This window comes from Suricata suricatta, chromosome 14 (assembly GCF_006229205.1).
Source record: "Suricata suricatta isolate VVHF042 chromosome 14, meerkat_22Aug2017_6uvM2_HiC, whole genome shotgun sequence".
In the NCBI taxonomy this organism is placed as follows: domain Eukaryota; kingdom Metazoa; phylum Chordata; class Mammalia; order Carnivora; family Herpestidae; genus Suricata; species Suricata suricatta.
In genome coordinates this window covers 59430998-59453700 of record NC_043713.1, presented here as the reverse complement: position 1 = coordinate 59453700, position 22703 = coordinate 59430998, and the positions used below count along the sequence as shown (strand labels likewise).

At 50.3% G+C, this 22703-nt stretch overlaps 1 protein-coding gene across 1 annotated transcript in view; it reads right to left on the bottom strand.

Annotated features, from left to right (window-relative positions):
* Positions 1–22703, bottom strand: part of IMPA2 (inositol monophosphatase 2) — a 41269-nt gene that overhangs the window by 11023 nt on the left and 7543 nt on the right. The window contains exons 2-5 of the mRNA XM_029922438.1: positions 14528–14661; positions 7607–7711; positions 5264–5309; positions 3179–3287 (exon numbers count right to left, since the gene is read on the bottom strand). Coding sequence (XP_029778298.1) covers positions 3179–3287; positions 5264–5309; positions 7607–7711; positions 14528–14661 — 394 coding nt within the window. The remainder of the gene's footprint in view (positions 1–3178; positions 3288–5263; positions 5310–7606; positions 7712–14527; positions 14662–22703) is intronic.

The following is a 22703-nucleotide window of genomic DNA, read 5'->3' as shown; positions in this document are numbered from 1 at the left end:
AATGTAGCTTTTTGCATAGTTACAACACAAAATCAATTTTTAAAAAGATAGTCTTCCTAAATTAAAAACAAAGTGCAGGGGTGCCTGGGTGGCTCAGTCAATTAAGGGTCTGACTTCGGCTCAGGTTTGTCAGTTCAAGCCTCAAGTCGGGCTCTGTGCTGACAGCTCAGAGCCTGGAGCCTGCTTTGGGTTTTGTCTCCCTCTCTCTGTGCCCCTCCTCCACTCATGCTGTCTCTCTGTCTCTCAAAATATAAACATTAAAAAAAAAAAAAAGAAAAACAAAGTGCAGCGAATGTATCTAAGTGATTATCCTCATAAGCACAGGGAGAAAAGAACCACTATGTAGACTCTAAAAGACAAAACAAAGCCAATGCAAAACATCTTTCCAAGGGCTCTGGGGAACAGTTTCTTGACAGGTGCCACCTGCTATTCAGAAACTGGTATCTTTTGTGTGTTGTGATATAAGAGGAAAAGTGATCGTGTGACATTACTGAATGTATCGTTCCCCATGTCACTGTGCATACAGGGTCCAGCACGGGGAGAGGAGACGCAGATCAAAGGGTTAGGGAGACAGCCTTGTAGTCATGAATATGAACTGAAGACACCAGTGTGAACTCATGATGTTTTTCCTATTTAAAGACAACTTCCTAGATCTGTCCACGGAGAAAGCGAGTGACAAAGGCTGACCAGGAGCCACAAGGAGTCCTGAAAACTGAGTGGAACCTTGAAAAGCTGTTTTCCACAGGATGAGACAACTGGAAATTTGAACACTGGATATTTAATGACTTTAGAAATAATTGATAATTTTTAGAGGTATGCGTGCTAATGCATTTTAAAGAATCATTGGAGATACATACTGACTAGGAAGTGATATTAAGTGTGGGATTTGTATCAGGGACTTGCTCTTGGTGGTGGGGACTGGGTGGGGGTATGGCTGAAGCAGGGGTGGCTGACTGGACAATACTGGACACATGGTGGGTCACGTGGGCACACTGTACTTTTTCTACTTTGTACAGGTTTGAAATTCTGCATGGTGGGAGGTGAAGGAAAAGGTACTAAGGAAGCTATGGCCTCAGTCTAATCCTTTATCCGGTCTGATATGGTTCTGTTTGCTTTTTTACTTTGTGAATGGAAACCATTCTGGAAAGGTAATAGGAATAAGGGAAGGAGAAGATCAGCAGCGGGTCTCTCGTTTCCTCCAGAAATGCACCCTGATCCTCACAATGGGCTTTAATAATCTTGTGCGAAGACTAAAGTAATGACATTTATCTTTGGGTATCCCGTGCCGGGAACTTTACCGAGCTCTTTCTCTGTAGAACTGTATTGAATCCTCAGTAACCGTCCTCACCACCCCACTTACCATGTGAGGACGGAGGTTTGGGGGGGTTAAGTGACAGCTCGCTCTCACACTGAAGGTGGCAGAATCGAGACTGAAACAGACGACTGTTCTGTCGCCTCCACAGAAATCTAGCACCTGATGAGAACAAGATGACCAGCACTGAAAACAGCACTTTGGACTCTTGGTAAGTTAGAATTTTTTAAAAGGGAGCTCCAGACCCTGGGAAGTTTTGAGAGAAAGGGCGAGTCCAGCTGTGTTGCAGAGGTATGTGACAGGGTTTGTGCGGGGCCGGAGGGCCGATGACAGGCCAGATGTAAAGGTGACCCCACGTCCCTGCCTCGCTGAGGACATGAAGTAGTCATGCACAACTGAGCCACGCAGGCAGCCGACCAGGAAGCCAAGTGTGTGAATGGAGCTGAGTGTTCTAACCAAACAAATATAGAGCAAAGTTCACGTAAGCGTGTTTAATGACATGCTTCCTCACTACTGAGCTACACAATTTGGCCTGAGTGGTTACCTCTTGGCATGTGTACCTACAATTACTGCTACTTTTTACACAGCCAAACAAAACATTTCTGGGAGAGAGAGGCATGGGGCAAGGCTGGAGGCTGCTCTGGAATCTCTCTGCAACTCAGAGGCAGTAATGGTTAGTGTGTTCTGCTGGTCCCACTTCTGTCTGAAGCTCTGTGTGACATTTCCCTTCCCCGGGCATGCTCGTGACCCTCAGGGGCCCCTCAGGGAGCCCCTTTGGTCTCCCCAGTGGGCCAGGCTGCTGGCTCCAGGCACCACCCTGATAGTGGTGCTGTCCTCGGGCAGATCAGAGCTGGAGAACTCGTTCGCCTGACTCAGCGAGGAGCAGCGGGAGGGCAGGGCCACCCCTCACTCTTCTCATTGCCTCTGAGGCCATCTAGGCACAGAGGCGCCATCCAGGGAGGAAGAAAAGGTAGACGAATTAGAGACCATGAAGAAAGGCAGGGCGCTGACACCCACAGATGGAAGCCGTGACAGGGAGGGCACCTCGCGACGTCCCGCTGCAGAGATGTCCAAGTTCCAAGTTAGCGGCCACCGCGCTTTTCTACCTTTTCACGCTCAAACATGGATATGAGGGAGCTTTCGAAGTCTCCTAATCCAGCTGCTTCTAGGTTGTGGCTCTTCTTCTGTTTCTGCCCCTACAATATGTGTTCCACAATGCGATAAAATGTCACAGATTGAATCACTGTGAGAGCAAGGCGGAAAAGCCCGTAAAAAACCTAAACTGGCTTATTGTTAAGAAAAATGCATTATAGAAGCTACTGGATGTCCTTGAGGTTCTGCCTCCGGCGTAACACCAATGGTGACACAGCTGTGGTGTGTGGAGACATCATGTATTCCCACGGCTCATCCCCACGGCCACTGTCTTCTCACGGACCCTGAAGCCAACTGCAGCCAGTCTACACCCAACGAGCCACAGACTGCACCTGGGGACGTCACCCTGGTGACACCTGAGTGACTGACATCTACCCGGACACTCTGAGGGCCAGAGCATGCTTCTGACCCTGCCCTCGTCTGCGGACTGCTAGAGACCACACCACACTGGTGACTGGGTCTCTCGGAGCACTGAAGATGAAGGATGTGAGTGTAAAACAGAATGAGACTATTTAGAGCTCCTGGCCACATCCACAAAAACATTAAGACTCAGAACTGGCTCCATTTCCAGGTCATCAGGGACGCAGTGTCCCTAAAGAAATTGAACCTTCAGCAGGAGATTCCCAGCACCGTCTCCGGGAATGGTGATTCTGGCATTTTCCATTCGCATTTCTCAATCTGAAATGAGCAGAGATGAGCCGCAGGCAGCCCCACCTGTCTCCCCGGAGACCCGGAGTCGCTGGCCGTTGCAGAAGGCGCCCTGGCCCCGCCGGCCCGTGTACAGCCGCTCCTCTGTGCAGTGGTAAATCACTCCAAATTCCAGCTGTGGGGTGAAGGGCAGGAGGGAAAACAAAAATGCTTCACTTATTTGACACAGAAAATAAGACAGTAATTCAAAGGGGAAGGTATTCTCGGTGTTATGACCAGTGTGATGGAAACTCCCTTACAAAAGGGAACTAAAAAACATTAGTGTCTCCATTCAAAACTGGACATGAAAGTAAACTGTCTTTTTGAAAATGACATGCTTTAAAAATATACTAAAACCAATACAGCTATGCTAAACATTAACATCATAATCAAGCATGAGTAACTGAAAGCTTTTGAAAAAACTTAATTCTTCCGAAAGGGCTGTTTTGGAGGTCGGGGGGTGGTGAAGGCTACTCGTGACTAATCCCCACAAGAAACCCTCCAAGTTGCTGACTTGTGAAGACTTAGGAACAATCTGTAAAGCTGACGACAGAATCACATGTCAAGAACGGCCCAGGGGAGAGTGGACTCACCAAGGAGGGCGCATCCCTGAGCAGGCCTAGCGCCAAACTGCAGCCATGCAGCTTAAAGCAGGTGACAGAGGCCTCAGATGTCAGCCTCCCACTAGGTATGGTAAAAAGAGGTGGGAGTGGGGAAAAAAATGCTGCCTTACACACTCGTGCTTTGTCTTCCTTCCTCCACCCACTTGTCACTAGTTGGGGTGAACAAAACCAGGTGTGTGTGGTCTGGGAGTTGGCCATGTTTTCGTTTCCCTGGAAAACGAATAGAGACCCGGGCCAAATCTCTTGGGAGAGTCTCGGCTAGTCTGAGGTCAGCTCGAACATAGCGGAATAGACTCCCCAACAACGCAGGAAGAGGGTTTGTTTCTGGGATCATTCGGTCCGCCTTCTGGCAATACTTCACCATCTTCCTCCCTACCCCCCACCCTGTCTTTCAGTGGGTTCCCAAATCAGGGTAGCCCTAAAACCACATGAGCCTCTAGACCCTGTGCCTCTGGGGTGGCTGGGTGGCCTGGAGGCCTTTGCTAGCAGGAGGGAAGGATGAGGAAGGCTGGGGCGCTCCCCTTGACCACAGCCCTCCACTGCCAGCCCAGACCACCTGCATGCAGTCACTCACACCAGGCCCATCGGGACGGTGGCCTTGACATCAGAGACCTTGCCCACCCACAGCGGTTTGTCCCCCAAACCCAGTTACGGACATGCGGTCATGAGCGTCACCCTCTGAGCTTACTGCTCAGCCTCCTTCGATCTCAATGACACCTAACAGAGAAACAAGTGAGCATTTAACTCCTTAACCAGATTTCCATCTTAAAATGCTTATGTATCTTCCCCTTAAGTACTGTTACACGGGTACACACTTCTCTCAGCTTCCACAATAGGGAACTGATGCTAGCAGTGAGGGTGAAGATGAGAAAACAGTGCTCTGACGGAGGGCTGCTTTTGGAAAACATGAACCCCCACTCCTAATTAAATATAACTGTGGTGACTGCACAGGAAGCGTTACGGCTTAAACTGATTAACGCCCTTCATGCGTCCTACGGTCCTATGATGTTGTGTCGCTCTGCGGGCGATGGGAACCCTGGAGCAGTCACATTCTCATGCTGATAGCTAGAGAAAGATGAAGAATAACTACTGAAATACTGGGATTAAAAATGTCCTCCAAAAATAGGAGTTCCTTCCGAGTGTGACTAGATCACACGCCCCAGGGGTCAGAGGAAGACTAACGTGGACATTCGCTGAGAACCTCCCTTCCATGCTTCTCCAGCAGCACCACAGAAAGGCCACGGTGGGAACAAGGGTCGGCCGCCCCAGGGTGGGCTGGCCACGGAGTCCCAAAGCTGCACACCCCCAAACAAGTTTTCACTTGGTTACTTTCTTGGATTTGAAAAGCACGTGCTTAGATTTACTAGTTGTGATTAAAGCACGTGACAAAGAAAAACTGGAGTACTGGGATCGAACCCAAAAAGGAAGATGCTAAACCAGGCCCCGGGGGCTCAGGACCACCGGCCAGGGTGGAACCACCCACACGTACCTCCTGGTTTACAGCAAATCCAATGCTTACTGCCACAGTGGGAAATCTGCAAAGAAACACAGAATGGTTCACACTCCAAAACATAAATAATATCGCACAAACTCTATGGAACCTCTGTGGCTATATAGCACCGTCGTCACTGGAGGTGCAGAAGGTGTGGGTGGAGTTTGTTTTTTTTTAAATTGCTTCCCACCATTTCATTAGCTGCTTCCAAGACACATAGGCTTAACTGACCACCTTGTAAGATAGCTGACCTTGAGAGAAAGCAGTATTCTGAAAGTCATGTAAGATGTGATTCAACAATGACCGAGTACCCAGATGAGAGGCGTTTTAATAATCAGCTTGCTGGTTCTCAGAGACGTAAAGGGACAGTAGGGATTTTCCAAAAGACCAGACCCATGTCCCAGTTGAGGAGAGGAGGGGACCCCAGGAGGGGACATCGCAGCCTCTACCCAGAGGCCAGGTCTGGGTGACAAAAATGCCCTCCTCACCCCGGCTCCTGTGCAGGCGTGGGCCTCCGACGACTGTGACATGGCATGTTGCCTGCATTTTTGTTTTGTGATTTTGTTGTTGCTGCTGTACCTCTTCGAAATGATCTTTTATAGGAAGATCACAGAGCTTACCAGCAGGTAGGAAGGAGAAGCTGGGTACTGCTAACCTCCAGGAAAACTATGAACGCAGTCCCACACAGACGTGAGCCCTGCCTGAGGCAGCGGCAGTTGGCACGGCCGTCTGGTGGGCGGCTCGCTGGGCAAGCACACGGCACACCAGGCTCCGCGTTAGGCAATTTAGAAAGCTCTCTTTCACGTGCTTCAGCCCTGACGCTGTCAGACACAAGAATGCACAGGCCCTATCTGAGCTGCAGTGGCCAAGGGCGTCTGATGTCTTCAGGCCACAGGAATTGCTACGCTGTGGCCCTTGAACGTGTCCTGGGACCTGATGACCAGGACAGCCAGTTTTCCAGATGATGCTCTTCTCCAAGCTGTCTCTCTGGCTCCACGTTCAGCGTGGCCCAGGGACCACTGGGACCCAGGAGAGGCCCTCTGGTGGATGAGTGGCCTTCCCCACACAAGGCTCAGCATGCCCCTGTCCCCATTACTGGCACACCACAATGACAAGTGAGACAGAAGAACAGGAGCTCCACTCAGCGAAATACACCTACAAGGGGGGACCCGAAGCTCCACACGAATTCCTGCTGGGGGGGTGGGGGGTTGTCATGCTTTCCTTCAAATTAGTCTGGTGACACTGTTGCTGTCACCAGATGGCACTATTCCATTGCCTCAGAAGGCAGTGGGTGGGCATGACTAAATTCTCAAGACAACCCACATTAAGGGTTGGGAAAAGGATGATGATTAACATGCTGGATCAGGATTACTTTACATGCTTACGCATAAACACACCATCTGAGGCAAAACCCAGAGGAGAGCCCCTCTAGTCTGGCTGTGCTCATGCCTCTTCACTTTACATGAGGAAAAGGAGTATTTCTTAGTCATCTGTGGAAGGGGCTCTCAAGTGTGCTTCCGCCCTGCTGGTGTCCTGTATGCCTGTGAGGAACGCACATCCATGGGCCGCTCAACAGGGACAGGGACCCAGGCAGGGCCCAGAACCTGTGCCAACCAGCTCTCCGGGGGCCCTAAGCCTGTGCACGTCAGAGAACCAACCATCCAGGGAACCATCAGGTTCAGTGCCCCTGTGTCCTTGGACACCTCTGACGCCCATCCCATCCGTCAGAGCTTCTGGAGCAAGGCCACATCCCTATCCCCTCCCCAGGCTCTGCAGCTCACTCCCCTCCCCCAAGGGAGTCCCCGAAACCGACTCCTCTGCTCTTCGGCTGTTATCTGCTCAGTCAGATTATGCCCGGCCTGCTGCCCGGGGCGGCCGGTGGGCTCCATGTCCACCTCAGGGTAGCATGAGGCCTGCTCCTGGCTCGGAAGGCAGCTCTGGAAGGCCACGCCTCAGGGGCTGCTGTCCAGCCCGTGCTCCCGAGCTGCTGGACTGCACACGCCTGCTTATCACCCTGCTCGTGTCTCCGGGGTGATCCTTAAGGGGTCCTTCTTAATTTAAACCAGCATTTTAAAGATGGGAAATACAATATTTTTAAGCAAATGAAGATTCCCTATGTGCTCTGAGAATATTTCACAATAAGGAAAATAAGGAAATACGGATAACCTTATTTTTAAAAATATCAATACATGATCACCCTTTTAACAAGACTATCCACCTACTAGCGGTTTGTTTATATATTCTGGCCTCAAAAAATGCTATTTTGGAAAAGACAGAGTCTTAGAGGGCTCTGAGAATAGTTTAGGCACCAGAATGGGTGTGACTCGTGCTTATGCTCACCTGTGCACAAAGTTGCAGGTGCCGTCAATGGGGTCGACGATCCAGGTGGGACTGGGGGTGAGCACACACTTGGCCCCGGCGGCTGCAGCCTCTTCTGCAATGAACCTGTGGTGGGCGGAAGCTCAGCCTGAGAAAACTCGTCAAGAACTCAAGACAAAGCACTTCAAACTGCTTCTGGTCTCATCAAAGACAAAAGCAGACACAGCAAAAAGATTTCATTATGGTTTCTCTGGGTCAGTCAGAGGCAGAGTCTACAAGAGACCATCTGCTTTTCTGTCTGCTAGCCTACTTGGCAGGATTTAGAACACACGAAGTTGACACCTGAACATAGGAGTTTTAGGAAAGCATCAAGGACTGTGAGTGGGTCAGGTGGAGAAATACTAGAAAGAAGAACACTGGGAAACAGATTTTATAACACAAAGCTAAACTCTGCTCTAACAGGAGAAAAGGCTGGAGACAAATAACAGAGAAGAGCGTGCGGAATGCTGGCCAGGGAGCAGGGCCCAGGACTCGGGCTTTAGCTCTCTTCCACCAGTAGTGCTGTGGCTGGGGTGGACTGCTCACTTGACCCAAGACACCGAATGTCACCCACAGCTGACCCCTCCCAGGTCTGTACCCAGCCTGGCCTCCTCTGCACTGCAGACAAGTTGACAACTATTATCTATTTCCCATTCGGACCCGACAGGAGCTGCTGTTTCTCCTCAAAGGCCCTTTCCAATCTGGTCTCTGGCCTAGGAGCCCTGGGGTGGGCCACACCTCCTTCATACTCTGTAAGAACACAGGAACCCAGGACTGAGGCTGTGTACCCCCTTCACTGGCTAGAGTGGGCCCTGTCCCCGGCCCCCGCTTTTATAATTAGTTCTCGGCAGACAGGCCCTCCTGAGCCAACCTTGCTTGAGCGAGCCATCTATTTCCTGTGAGGAACCTGCACAAGAAAAACACCTCTCAACATTTAACCTGTGCAAAAGGGAGCTCCTGGTTGTCCCTCTTCACATGTGGCTCAACAAAAGGCACTGCCAAGTACCCAACTGCTCAGGCCAAGAACTAGGGAAGGCACTCTTACTTCTTCCCTTTGTCCTCCTCCCCCTGCATCCATCCGCACGGGCTCACCACAGCACATGAAGTCATTCGGGCACTGTGTATGCATCACAGCCGCCACCTCTGAACCGGTGTCCCTGCAGAGCCAGCCTCTGCTCGTGTCTCCTGGAGCTGCTCTCGAGAGTAAGGAACATGTTCTAAAGCTCACACACCAGGGCTTGGCGCACAGCGTGCTCAGTACGTGTCTCCAACTGTCCCGTAACAAGCCCAGGCTCACCAGCAGTGGGGCCTTTGCCCTGTGCACTGCCGTGTCACCAAGGCCTGCTCTGCAGCGGGCGCTGAGCAAACACTTGCTCCATGTGGGAACGCGAAGCCTTGTGGAGGGTTTTCTATCAGGTTCTCATGCTACGTCCATATTTGTGCTAGAGAAAAAGGCGGTCTGAAGACAGTTTTTATGAAGAAGGATAAATGAGTGGAAAACAGCAATCATTTCATGTCCCCCTGCTGGCATCTGGTATGCGCTCAGTTGTGGTTGTGAGGCGGCTGCTGAGCACGTGAAGAGGCCGGAGCAGGAGAGCAGCCTCTAAGTGCTCCAGAGAACTGTGCGTCTGTCCTAATACGTGCCAGTGAACTTACAGCTGAGACAGACATCACGCTGTCAATAAAAGGGCTCTGGAAAGAGCCCTGTAACTCATAGGTCCCCTGACAACTCGGGGCCCATCGTTTTCCATTTTACAGATTATGAAACTCGTGCTCTACATGCACGCACAGAGTCACCTCCCCCCAGTATCTGAAACCGGTCAGTGTGTATGATGAGTGAATGTCACTTTCAGGTTAGTGTCTCTGCTCCCCCCAGCCGTTGTTCCCTGGAGAAACCCACACAGGAGAGGCAGGGCACTGGGGATGGGGAGCACTGAGTGAGACACCTGAGGAACCCATACCCTGAAAAATGATCACAGTGCAGAGAAAACTTGGGTGAACACAGTCTGTGCACAGAGGCTTACAATCTAGAGAGGCAGGGAACGCAGGGAATGCAAGCTCCTTGCTTCTGTTTGCTCCCGGTCCCCTCCTTCTGCTGGGAACCACCCTCCCTACCATCACCCACCCCCCCTCCCCGCAGGACTTTTGGGTCATTGAGATCCTGTGATCCAGGCAGGCAGGTCTAGATGGTAGACATGGCATGGTGAAAGACACAACTTGGAGGAGCCAAGCCGGATAGGGTGCGGCCAGGCACCCCGATCACAGCAGGAAGGTAGGCGATGTGTGTACAGAATCACTGATAAGCAAAGCAGGCATGGCATTAGCTCTGCCAGTTTTCTTGGCCAAAGACTTAAGGAATTAAATCTCTTTTCAATGCCTTTTTCTATAGCTACATGATTTTCCTCCCATGTAATGGCTTGTGATTATGGTTTTAAAGAAAAGGATCTATACCCCAAAATACACATATAGGGACCAATTGCCAAATCTTCAATTGGCCACAAGGCTCATAAAGCACTGAGAAAACATTATTAAGGTCAAGATAGAAATGGAAAGGACTAGGGGTACCTGTGTGGTTCAGTTGTTGAGCATCTGACTTCGGCTCAGGTCATGGTCTCACGGTTCGTGGGTTCAAACCCTGAGTCAGGCTCTGTGCTGACAGCTCAGAGCCTGGAGCCTGCTTCAAATTCTGTTTCTCTCTCTCTCTTTCTCTAGCCCTCCCCCTCTCGTGCTCTGTCTCTGTCTCTCAGAAATAAATGTTAAAAAGCATTTTAAAAAAAGAATTGGAAAGGACTCACATCCAAACATAAATTCCCAGAAACTGAGGAGGAATGTGGAATTTTCTTCCTTTTTAAACCTGGTTTGAGTGGGAAGTGGGTACCTTCTGGTGGGAGGGGCAATTGCTGGGGTGTCCCGGGAAGGAAGAGAAGGGAGTGTCTCTGCAGGACCGGCAGCTAACACCGAGTCGGGAGCACAGCCTGCAGCGCACCAGTGGGCCTTGTTAGGACACGCAGGGTCAGGAGGCGGGACGGACATGGTCTGGGGGTCACCAAGCAGCCTGTTCAAAGCAGCGCCCACAATGCTTCTGTTGACACAGCTTTTGTTCAGCACAGCATTTCTGGTAGGAATCACCTAAAGTAATCATCCTGAGCCCTAGACTTTTTCAGTTAACTGCTCATGCCAGAGAGTTCTCTTCTCTACTCAACTGTCCAAGTGAACAGAGGTGCAAGGAGTGTCTGTCACCTCCCTACTTGCTTGGGGCCTCCAGGTGGCACTTTGGGGCAGGCCCATGGACCATGTCCGCTCTTCTGAGGCACCCAAAATACCTCTCTGATACGTGAGGAGGGTTGTAGTTTATTCACTGAAACCTGATTTTCCTCATATGGGAAGCTAGGACCTACAGAATGGGAGAGAACATTCTTCAGCCCTCCACAGGGACATCACGTTGGACACATGGAAGTGTGAAATCATAGAGATCTTAATAACAGCATTGGGACAACAACATAAAATCTATAACATAAATAGGAAAAAAAAAACAATCCACCTAAATTTAGGGAGCTCCAGCGCCTTTTCATAAGCCGATCTAACATACAAGAGGAAAACAGCACCTGGGGTAAGATCCAAAGCTTGCTAATAAATTAGAATGATGCATTCTGTGGTAGAACTCAACTACCATTTTTTTCTTACAGTCCTAACAAACCCTTCTTATAATTTTGATGGCCAAGAGAATCTAGGCCTTTTTTCCCCTGGCTGGTTTGTCTACTCTGTGACAAGATCAGGGTCATCCTTCGGTCCACGAGGGAGCCAATTAATGATCCCAGGCCTCGCCAGCATCGCAGCAGGCTCTGCTGCCCAAAGACAATGGGCGCCCAGGGCAAAACATGGTGGGAAAGCAGTGGAGAGTGTGTGTCTAGCCAGTGGTGGCCAGAAACGTCCATCCTCCAAGTCCAGCGCACACTGGGCTTGCTGCAGGGCACGGGAGTCACCACGACGGCCGAGGCTGTGCCCTGCCCAGGGGAGCCGGGCCTGGGACAGAGGAGCCAGCTGGGCGCACCGACCAGCTCAAGCTGCTCTGCTCCCTTCGCCTGTGCCGACCTAGACGCAAGGACAAGCGGTATATAAAAATGGCTCAGTGGTGCTACTAAATATTTCCAAAGTTGTGAAACTTGGATCAGACTCAAAAATCATCAGCTAAAAACAGGTTTAGGTACCCAACAAAGGCAGGCCTGGATGGAGACTGAGCTAATGTGCTCAATGCCAATACTGTGCTTTACCTGTCAATCTCAACCTGCTGGTTTGCTTTCTGTCATTACCACCACATGAAGACCTTGGCTGAGTGCCTCAGTCCTCGATGAGAAGGCTGAGACCCTGCGTACCGGCTGGGGTGATCTGCCAGAGCCACGGGCAGTAGCAAATTTAAATCTTACAGTTCTTAGGCTCAGCGTACTCCTGTCTTCCAGATCCAAGACCAGACTCTGGATTTCACAAATGACTACAATAAAATAATAAAACCAGAGTCTATACCAGGTTGTTTCTTATTTTATTAAAAACAAAACAGTTGCAATGTATCTTTAATATTGTTTCATAAAAGACACAAAATGGGGATGAGCATAAGTTCAGAATAACAAAAGTCCTTCCTAAATAAGGATCAGAGACAACTTTGTGGTAATTTATTTAAGGGATATATTTAAATGCTCTGAATGCAAAAAAAATTACAATGCACTTTTTTATAATGTGTATGTAATTTTTTCTCATTGCAAACTCATCAATTTGTCTGTCATCTAAAATATAATTAAATGCTCCCCAATTCTTTTAAATCCTAGTCATTGGCAAAAAAAAAAACAAAAAAACAAAAAAACAAAAAAACAAAAAAAACCCCCCACACCAAATCTGGCAAAAATAAACTGAGAAATGATTTCATCTACTTGAGTTTTCCAGGCAAACTGAGCAGAGCAGAAGCAGGACATCCAGGCTTCCCCCAGTCCTGGTGCTGCCCTCAGCGCTGAGGAGGAGGAGGCGACAAGCCAGGGCTTACGCCAGAGCAGCCACATCGCGTCCCTCACAGGCCGGCCGGCACTGGCTCATGGCAGTTTGGGAACCACTGCTCTAAATCACAGATTCCTGGTCAGATGTATACATCTCCATCTCCCAGGGCTTTTGTAGAGGTGGAGGCCTGGCATTAGCGGGTTGGAGAAGCTCTCAGATGGCCCCAGAGTACACCCTAGGTAGGGTCCACTGCTCTAGGCCAATGGTTTTCCAAAGGGGCTTCAGAGTCTGGTGATCTCCAGGTGACCCTGGGCTGCAGGGTGGAGTGGGGCAGGGGTGGGGAGTGGTGGTGGAGGGAGGTGCAGTCACTCATATAACATCCTAACTTTTATCCTGGGATATGCAGCAAGGAAGATTTAAATACACCTTGTATAAATGGAATCTATGCCCCATATTGACATGGGTCCACTCACAACTGCTGCCAACACGTACCATAGGTACACGATTTCAGCATTCTGTTCGTCAAGAGTATTCTAACTGAAACACGCCGGAAGCCAAGCTCTGGTAACGTCAATACGTCTGGTCTTGCAGTGACCTCCAGGCCTTCACCATATAACCAAGCCAGCCCTCACTTCTGCCACAGCCACCTGGACCAATACCACAGAAACTTCAAGAACCAAAATAGTTCCTCAACCAGAAACAGCTGGTCGGTTATTGCAGCCTTTTTCCTCTCAAAGAATAAAAGCAACCTACAGAATTCTTTTGACATTGCCATTTAACTTATATTTCAAAATGTTAAAAGAAAATCATAAGCATTTTAGAGTTTATAAATATTGTAACATGTTGGGAATCCTGACTTCACACTGAATAAGGAAATAGGAAATAAGAGACGCTCACACATAAAGGTTGTCAACAAAACAAACATGACCCACTGGCAGAGAGAATTTTGAGAGCTGGTGACCCTGAAATGACCTAACCAGCGAGCAGGAAACAACAGGGGGAAAAGGAGGCAGGTCTGAAGGCTGGCTTGGCCTTTCTCTCATTTCATCACTCACAGGGAAAAACGCCATTGTGCCCACCCTGTGCCAGCTGGACGCTCAGGGAGGCCACCTTCCAGGTCCCTGCTGTATAAGCCCATCAAACGTGGAACCTTCCCGCAATCACAGAGATCCACACCCAGAAACCTAAGAGCTCCTATTCCAATCTCCTCTGTGAGGAGAGGGATCCCTACCATCCAAGGCGATGGTTTTCCAACTCCCCTCTGCAGAACTCAAGGTGAGGGAGGGGCCTGAGCCCCACTCAGAATTCAAGGAGAGTCTTCCTCTGAGGTCTAGGGCTCCCCCAGAGCTCGATGCAAAATGCTGCATACATATTTGAATTTTTCTGAGGAAAAAAATTAGTGGTTTGCACTGGATTATGCACATGGTGAAGCCAGAAAGGTTGAAAACTTCCGGTCTTAAGAGTCCCCCCCCAGGGCCTTCTGGGTCTGCTGGCTGGGCTGGCAGGGGAGGGGGCATCACTGAGTGCCAGCAGGGGTGCGCCATCAGCCAGTGGACCTGGGGCTGCATCTGTCTTGGAACGTCTGCATGGGGCCACCAAGCAGACACAGGCAGGGAGCATTACTTGCTCCAAGTCCCTCCAGAAATACATCAAGTGGCTTAGCCGAAGGCAGCAGAGCACTTCCCCTGGGCGCGTTATAGGAAGCGGATCCTTCTCAGGATTCATAAGGTAACATGTGACATGAGGGTCATCAAGATGACACTAAGATGAATGAAAACAACTGTGTGTTTACCACGCTGTCTTGGAGGCAGACGATAAGGTCCCCCGCTTCACGTCTGCCCCTGGAGACCAGCGGCCTGGCACCCCGAGTCAGACACTGGCAACATGTTACTGGGGTGTCTTCCCAACCAACACACCTACCTGTGAGAAGGAAACCTCTTTTGCAGCTCGGAAATAATTAAACCTTCCACAAGGTGATCCGTTTCTGTCACAAGGTCTGCAGCTGATGTTTTTGTTGAGACACGTTTTTCCTCAGAAAGGGCTTTTCTGATGATCTGAAATGAAAGCACATAAAAAAGTACAGGAGGTGGTTAAACTGACAAGCTCCCCCGTCTCCCAGACAGAGGCAGCCCCACCTCCTGTGGGCAACTCTGAGCAAAAGAGTGGCGGGTGTGGGTCTGAGGGCCACTGGCTGCTTCAACACGGGCAGGATGTCGGGGCTCAACATCACACCCAAGACCTTCTGGACGTCCAGTGAGACTAACTACCTGCTATTGGTTGAAGCTCTTCAGTCCTGCCTGTGGGGCAATTCTTTGAAGGAAAAGAAAAACACGGTGGTTCTGAAGAGCGCAAAGCTTCATCCGGTGGAAGATTATGTAACTGACACCTCTGCCCCAGAGAGTCCCAGGAATTCAATTTCAGTATAAAAACATATTTTCCCTAATACACTTGATGCATCGCATGGAATGGATAATGCTCGAATTCTTGAATCCAGATTACAAACATTCAAACAAGGAGACCTGGGAGAGAGTAGGAGGCGCTTCACCAACAGGAGGTCCCGTTCTCCCTGCCGCTCTGGTCAGGGCACTCCTGACCATCCAAGGGGAATGTGCACATGGGCTGGCTTAGGTGCCAGGACCTCACTGATCCCCAGTTCTGGGCTCACAGGCAAGCTCTGTGGATGTGCGAGCCCGGGCACATCCGGTCCAAACCTGCTGCAGCTAAATGCAGAGGCTAGGCACGGAGGGAGCCTCCCAGTGCCGCCTCCTGCCTGGCAGTCTGGCTGCAAGACCCCCTCGATGGCCCAGACGGGTGTGGAGTGGTTGGTCAGTCACAGGACACTTTGGGAAGGATCAAGTTGACTCTGAAATAAAAAGCACTCCTTTTCCAGCCCAGGCCTTTCTTTTTCATTTCTGTCTGTTGTAGGAGCTCAGTGTCTCCCTCAGCATCAGGACAAAATCAGGACACCTAAAAACGACTTCAGACCTTCCCTCCCACACTGGCTACCATCCCAAGATCCTGCACTTCTTTCCAAAGCACCACCAATGGCGCAGCTATCCAGACTCGACATCCTTCGGACTTATCCTTCTACCTTAATGTTTCCTGAGTGCCTCTTTCATGGCCAGCCTGTGCTATGTACTAATGGTGCTGAAGGGGAGGAGGGCAGGAGGAGATGACCCCCAAGTCTGCAAAGAGGAGGAGGACCTCAGATGGAACTTTAAAGAATAAGCAGGAGACCCAGAGACACTGAGCAGTCCTCAAATTCTCCCCTCATCCTAGAGCCTACCCAAACTACGGAGCCTAGACAGGTTTTGTTCAGGTTTTCCCCTTGGTTGCAAACAGACACATATTACAGAAAATTTGGGGTATAATTCTGTAAATAATGGGAAAGACAATGCATATAGCACTCATGCGTAATCCATGAACATTTCTATGCCAGTCCTGACTGTCTGCCATTTGGGACAGTCCCTTCTGTCTGTAACACTCTGCTTAGCACTGTCAGGCGAATCTACTTAAGACATCCGTGTGCACACAGCAAGTTCCCACCAAACAAATATTCACGGGCTCCTGGTTTATAAATTGGAAAGTTCTCAAATCTACTTCATGTGGCATCTGCCCTGGTCCTCCAGGGATCCCTGAGTTTGGGGCTAGTCCAGACCTCCTATCTGTAGGTCATTTGGCAGTGAGATTGCACCTTGTATGGCAATTCAGTATGGTGCGTGTATGGGGGTATGGTACATGTTTATATGTGCATGTGTGTCATGTGTGTGGTTTATATGTGCACGTATGCAATGGCTGTGTGGTTTATACATGTGCATGTGTGATGTGTATGGTTTATGTGCACGTGTGTGATGTGTGTGTGGCTCACGAGTATATGACGTATGTGGTGTGTGCGGGGAGGTATGAAGGGAGCTTGTGTGGTTATGGGTAGGGTGTGTGTGCATACAGAGGGAAGGAGAGAGGAAGACCAGACGACATGCCACCAAAGCTTCTCAAACTTCACTGTGCATGAGTCACCTAGGGTCTTGCTGAAGTGAAAACTTCAGTGGTTAAGTAGGTGTGGGGTTTGTGGTCTGATGTTTGCATTTCTGACAAGTTCTGTGGGGACACCAATGCGGGGACCACACTGCAGTAGTCGGGCTGAGAGCAGGTTCTCAAACCCCAGAATGAGGAAGGGTCCCCTGGGGGCTGGATGTTCTGACCCAGCACCACACACGAGTCCTGGGACATCCACCTTGAGATGACACAGGCTTCAGGCTTCATGTTACACTTTCCCTGACCCCCACACAGGTACTAAACATGCATACAGTTCAAGGTTATGATTCTAGCCATGCACCCTGCAGTCTCCATGCTGAAGCCGGAACGAGTTTTAAACATCCATCAGCTCCTATCACTACCCAAAGACTGCCCTGGCTTTCAGGAAAAACAGACCTACAAATGTCACCTCCCATAGGCCACTCCCAGTCTCACCACCCTTCTGCCACTCCAGTTTTCTGGCCAGTCCTAGCCAAATCTCTTTCTGTTCCAGGGACTTTATATCTTCTAACCTATCTAGAACTTCTTGCCATCTGAATTCCTCCGTTTGTTGATTGTATGTCTCCCCCACGAGAGCAGAGGCACTTTGTTCCCTGCCACATCCCTTGCCTCTAGAACCGTACCTGGCATAGAGTAGGTGCACAGAAGTCTTTGAATCATGAAGAAAATACACAACACACTGCTCGAATAGACTCTGTACATTTTTTCCAACTGGACCATTAGTGGTTGTCTGAACACTGACCAACTTGGTCTCTTCGTTGTCTTTCACTGTGGGTTTTTGGTTGTCCTTTGAGAAAGTTAAGATGTACTTGGAGTCTCCTCCTCCAGCTTCCATCCAGTGGTCCCCCCCCTCCTGGAGCCAGCCCGAATCTGCCTTACGGCTCCCGGTCTGCTCACCACACCACAGCCAGGAGTACTTGCCAAGCCCCTGACCCTAATCATGCATCTCCTAGCATAAAGCACTTAGGGCCCTCCCCAGCACTCTGAGGATACAAAACCCCCAAGATAGTATGCCATAGCTCTTGAGAGTTAGTCTCCTGGCAGAGTCTGTTTAATCCCAAATAGCCAGTATCCTCTTCTTCCTTTCAGGGACAGAAGGCCCAAGTTTAGCAAGGCTCAACAGTCCACACTTCTCTGCCTCTCGTGCAGGGAGGCGTGGCCCTGCGTTCTGCCCAGGAGGATGTGAATGGAGGGCTACGTGCAACTTGAGTCACACCCTTAAAAGGCCACTGTTTGCACATTACTCCCTCCTGTCCTTTTCCCCTTTGCCACCAGCTGGTGACGTAGCTGTGGGGGTGAGAGGTGAGCTTTGGCCACGTGGGAAGAGAACACCGCCTTAGAGCAACAAGCGCCAAGGAACCTGGGCCCCTGGGTGACTTGGAGAAGCACAGCCCCACTCCCCAGCCCCTGGGCTGCTGTGGGAAAGAAAGAAACCTGCTTCCCTCTGGCACTGGTCTGTGAAGGAAGCCAAGCCACCAACCTGACGAACGGGCCTCACCTAACCTCTGCATTCTCATCCCCCTCCCCTCCCCGCCCCATGACTGTTAGGCTCCAGCCTGTTTCCCCTCTGACAGAACTGCCAGTCTTCCTCTGACCCATGTGTTCCCTTTCTTGGTGACTCAGCTCAGATGTGACCTCTTCGATGATGGGTCTCCAACATCTCCAGGCAGAGCAGGGAGGGCACTCTCGCTCTCAGCGTGCTGCTAGGGCACTTCCCAAACCACATGGCTGGCCTCTTGGGATTCGATGTCAGTGCACGCCCCTGGTGGAGCCCCATCAGTCCAGTCTTGGTATCCACCCGCCACTGGTGGATTTTGTGGCCCACACAGGGGCTGCTACACAGTCAGGTGTTGGTGGGCATCGGAATGAACATTTCTTGGCTGCTACACACTGAGCTCATGGGTAACTACAGTCTGGAAGACTTTTTTAGCAAGTACCCTTGTGAAGCCATGTCTAATTGCCTTGGTATTTATGCATTTGGTCTTTCAGATCCAGAATATACACAACTCTCATATGTCCAAGGACCTGTGTGGGCAGTTTGGGGAATGTCTGATGTCATCTGGGCACACTTTCCAGAGGACCCAAGCCTTAGCTGCAAATCACACAAAGGAGGGGAGATTTGTGGATTCAGGAGGAAGGGGTAGAATCACGTTCTTTTTCAAAATATTTCTGGTCTGTGTCTATTAATATTTATGACTGTTTTGCTATGACTGTTTCCACGTGGGCATGTGTCACAAGGAAAGCCATGGAGCTTGAATGTGCCCGTGTCCTTTAGCAGTGAGGCAGGCCACACCGCCCTCCGTATACACTGGCAACTTGATGCGGTGCTGGGGACAGCCCTCTGGCCCTTGCTGCTGCTCCTCCAGGCCCTGGATCCCATCCACTGGGACACCTTAACTCCTCCTTCTCATCAGGTTACACACCCAGATACATAGATCCCACTTCTGAACTATTTCCCAGAACTACACTAACCTTCTCACATTGCCTGCCTTCACTTGCCCGTGTTGCTCAGCCCCCACACCTCCTGTCTTGCACCTTTGCAGCACTGTCCACCCAGAGCACAGTGGCCTTTCCAGAAAACAGATCTATCTCCTGGCCCTTCCTGTGACTTGTTGTCCTCCTCTCCCTGCCCCACCCCATGCCTCCTCTGAGAGGATGGCAGGTCCCATGTCCTGTGTGTAAGGATGTCTGTGGCCTGGGCCTGTCCCCCTTGCCATGCCTAGTCACTCTCCACTGTTCGCTATCTAGCAACTTTGTCTTTGGACGGGACGTTCCTCCTCCTGCAAGGACCAACCCCGTTTGTCCTTGAGGACACTGCTCATGCCCATCTCCTCCAGGAAACTGCCTGTGTAGCCCTCTGCCCACTCACCCTGGGTGAGGCCCTTCCTCCTGGCTCAGTGGTTCCCGCAGCACCCATGGCACATCTCAGTTACTGCACGTACCACACTGCTTTATCAGTATAAGGTACGTCCAGCCTCTTCCACTAGATGGTAAATGTCTGGAGGGCAGGAGCTCTGCCTTTCATCTTGGCAGGTCCAGGACCCAGCCTTCCCCACAACACTGCCCCTCAGGTTCTAGGCCCAGCAATCCAATATGCATTGTAGTGGGACACTGCATACTCATCAGCGGGATTCCCACATCTTGGGAAAGCTATCCAAACTCGCCTCCTTTCAGTCACCAATGACTTGGAAATGCTAGTTCTTCGGGCAGGAAATGCATATGAAAAATCCCCTGATCTAGAACGCAATTCCTTTTTTTTTTAATTTTTTTGATGTTTTTATTTGTTTTTGAGAGAGAGAGAGAGAGAGAGAGAGAGAGAGAGAGACCACGTGAGCAGGAGAGGATCAGAGATAGAAGGAGTCACAGGATCTGAAGACAGGCTCCAGGCTCTGAGTTAGCTGTCACACAGAGCCCAAAGCAGGGCTCAAACCCACAAACCGTGAGATCATGATCTGAGCTGAAGTCAGATGCTTAACCGGCTGAGCTACCCAGAAGCCCCTAGAACACAATTCCTACTTGCGCCCATTTCAAAATATCAGCAGGGGGCACAGATGATAAACCTACAGTTCAGAATCACGCAGATCTGAATTTCAGCCCTACTTGGGAGACTTTGGGGGCATCACTGAGCTTCTCAGAGCCTTACTTCCTCGTCTGTAAAAACAGTGGCACCTCAGACTCTGGCTTCTTGGAAGAACTAAATGAGGACCCCTATGTCATGGTCTTGGGGAAACAAAATGATTTCTATATACACAAAGGCCTACATCACTGTTATGTTTGAGAGCAAATACCTGACAGAACTTAATGACTTATGGCAAAACCCCAAAACCTGTACACAATGCACAGATCTCAAATGGGATGCTAAAATAAGAAATAAGAAAAGTTTAATTCTTAAATGTTCCTCCACGGCAAAGAAGGGCGGCGGGAGGGTGCTGTATTTCTTCAATCAGTCAGCAGTAGCTCACCCGGCCCCTGCCTTCCACCACAGTCCCATCCCCAGGGGGTGGCGTGAGGCTGTCCGGGCTCTTCCCCGCTAAGCCCTTCACCACAGCTTATCTGCCCTCATAGACGCCGTAAACATGCTCCTTCTGCCAGCAATAAGTTAGTGTGCTCTGGTTTTTAATTAATGTTTTTCAGCTACTCACTAACTAGGCATGTACTTCACAGATCCCCTGGCCTGGGTCTTTCCCTCCGGATAACATTCTGTTAATGTTTAATATACAAAATATGAGCCTTTAGTCACGGACACCTGAATTTGAAATCTCAAACAAGGGACACCATCAGCTTCGGTGTCAGAGGCATCATTCGAAGATGTGTCCCAAAGCCTCCCTCTTGTCTCACACCATCTTGGTTCTGTGTTACTGTCCCCAAGCCCACCATACAATTAGTACCCATAACTACAGAGCAACTTGTGTGTGTTCCAGAACCCTGGAACCAGCACACCCAAAAAACTCTGCCAGACGTGGGTTTCTAATAGGCAACAGGGCTTTCTGCTGCTGGATTGGGGAAAGTGTGGCTACTGGAGGTGTAGTCCTGATGATATTGACTATACATTTCAGGTTCTAGACATATCTGAACACAAGTGTGTGTGATGTGATGTTAATTTTATGAGTCAACTTGATGGAGTCATGGGGTGCCCTAAATGTTTTGTCAAAAGGTAGTCTGGGTTTTTCTGCAAGGGTGTTTTGGATGAGATTAACATTTCAACCAGCAAAGCAGACTGCTCTTTGTAATGTGGGTTGGCTTCATCCAATCAGTTGAACGCCTGAATAGAAGGAAAGACTGATCACTGATCCTTCTCTGAGTGAGAGAGAAGTCTCCAGCAGACTATCCTTGAACTTGATCTGCAACATAGGCTCTTCTTGGGCTGGTTCACTGGCCAGCCCATCCTGCAAACTGGACTTGCTGGCCTCCAGTTAGTTCTGTTTCTCTGGAGATCCTAATACACAGGGGAATCAATAAAACCTACAGAGTGAATTCCATGTGGCTATCCTGTGGCACAGGGGTCAGCAGTTAACATCTGCTAATAACTCACAAATGAACCTAATCATGGGAAAGAGGAGGAGCTGGTTAAAGCAGACTCGGCCACGGATGCCAGATTCTCCCTGGTTCACAGGCCAGCAAGTCTTAAAGCTCTCCAATGTCCCTGCCTCCCTCCTGAGCTCCACAGCCAAGTTTCCTCCAACTTGCTAGTGCTACTTTTTACACTCCGGTCACCCCCTGCCCACTGTCTTCCTTGCACCCTGGCACTCCTTTGAGTCAGCTCTGCCGGGCGCCTGGCCACCTCGGTGCCACATCCCAAGGACACCTTCGCCCACACCTCAGCTGCCTTTTGTGTCACCTGACCCTCTCCACCTCAGACCATTCCTTACAAGAGGCGCGTCCAGGTTCTAAGGCTGGGCCCCGCCAGCAGGGGCCGCTCCCTGGATCCCACCTCCCGTGGCTTGCTGGCCACGCCATCACCCTGCTGGTGCTAGTACGTGCTGAGGGCCCACTCTGCCCCAGCACCATTCCAAGCAGTTCACGCATACCAACCAGGGAACCCTTGAAATAACTCCAACGTAGTGATAATTATCTTCTCAGGATACAGATGAGGAAACAGGCACAAAGAAATGAGGAAAGTTGCCATGGTCACCGCTGTAAGTGCAGGAAAAGGGATTCCATGGCAGGCGCTCCACATCTTCCAGAGCTGACCAGAGCTGAGCCCCCTCCCCCAGGGACTCCTAAACCCCTATCGGTGTGGAGTCCCATGCGGTGGAATGCACCCAGCTGCCTGCGCCAAAAGCTCATAGGCTCTTCACAACTAGGTCTCCTTCACCTCACAATTCATGGCCAAGGCCAACCACAACACCATCACTGAGACTCATGTTGGTCAGCTTGAGCATGACCCTGCAACCCCACCGTCCACTGAGGGCCTCCTCAAGTCCCCCAGACTTTGCCCACCCACTGGCCTGATCCTCCAACTTGGGTTCCAGCCAATGTGCCCTCCTTGCTGCTCCTGAGTACCGCCTTGGCTTTCTCCCCTAAGGGTGTCCATCTTCTCTCTTTGTCCTGACACCGTCAC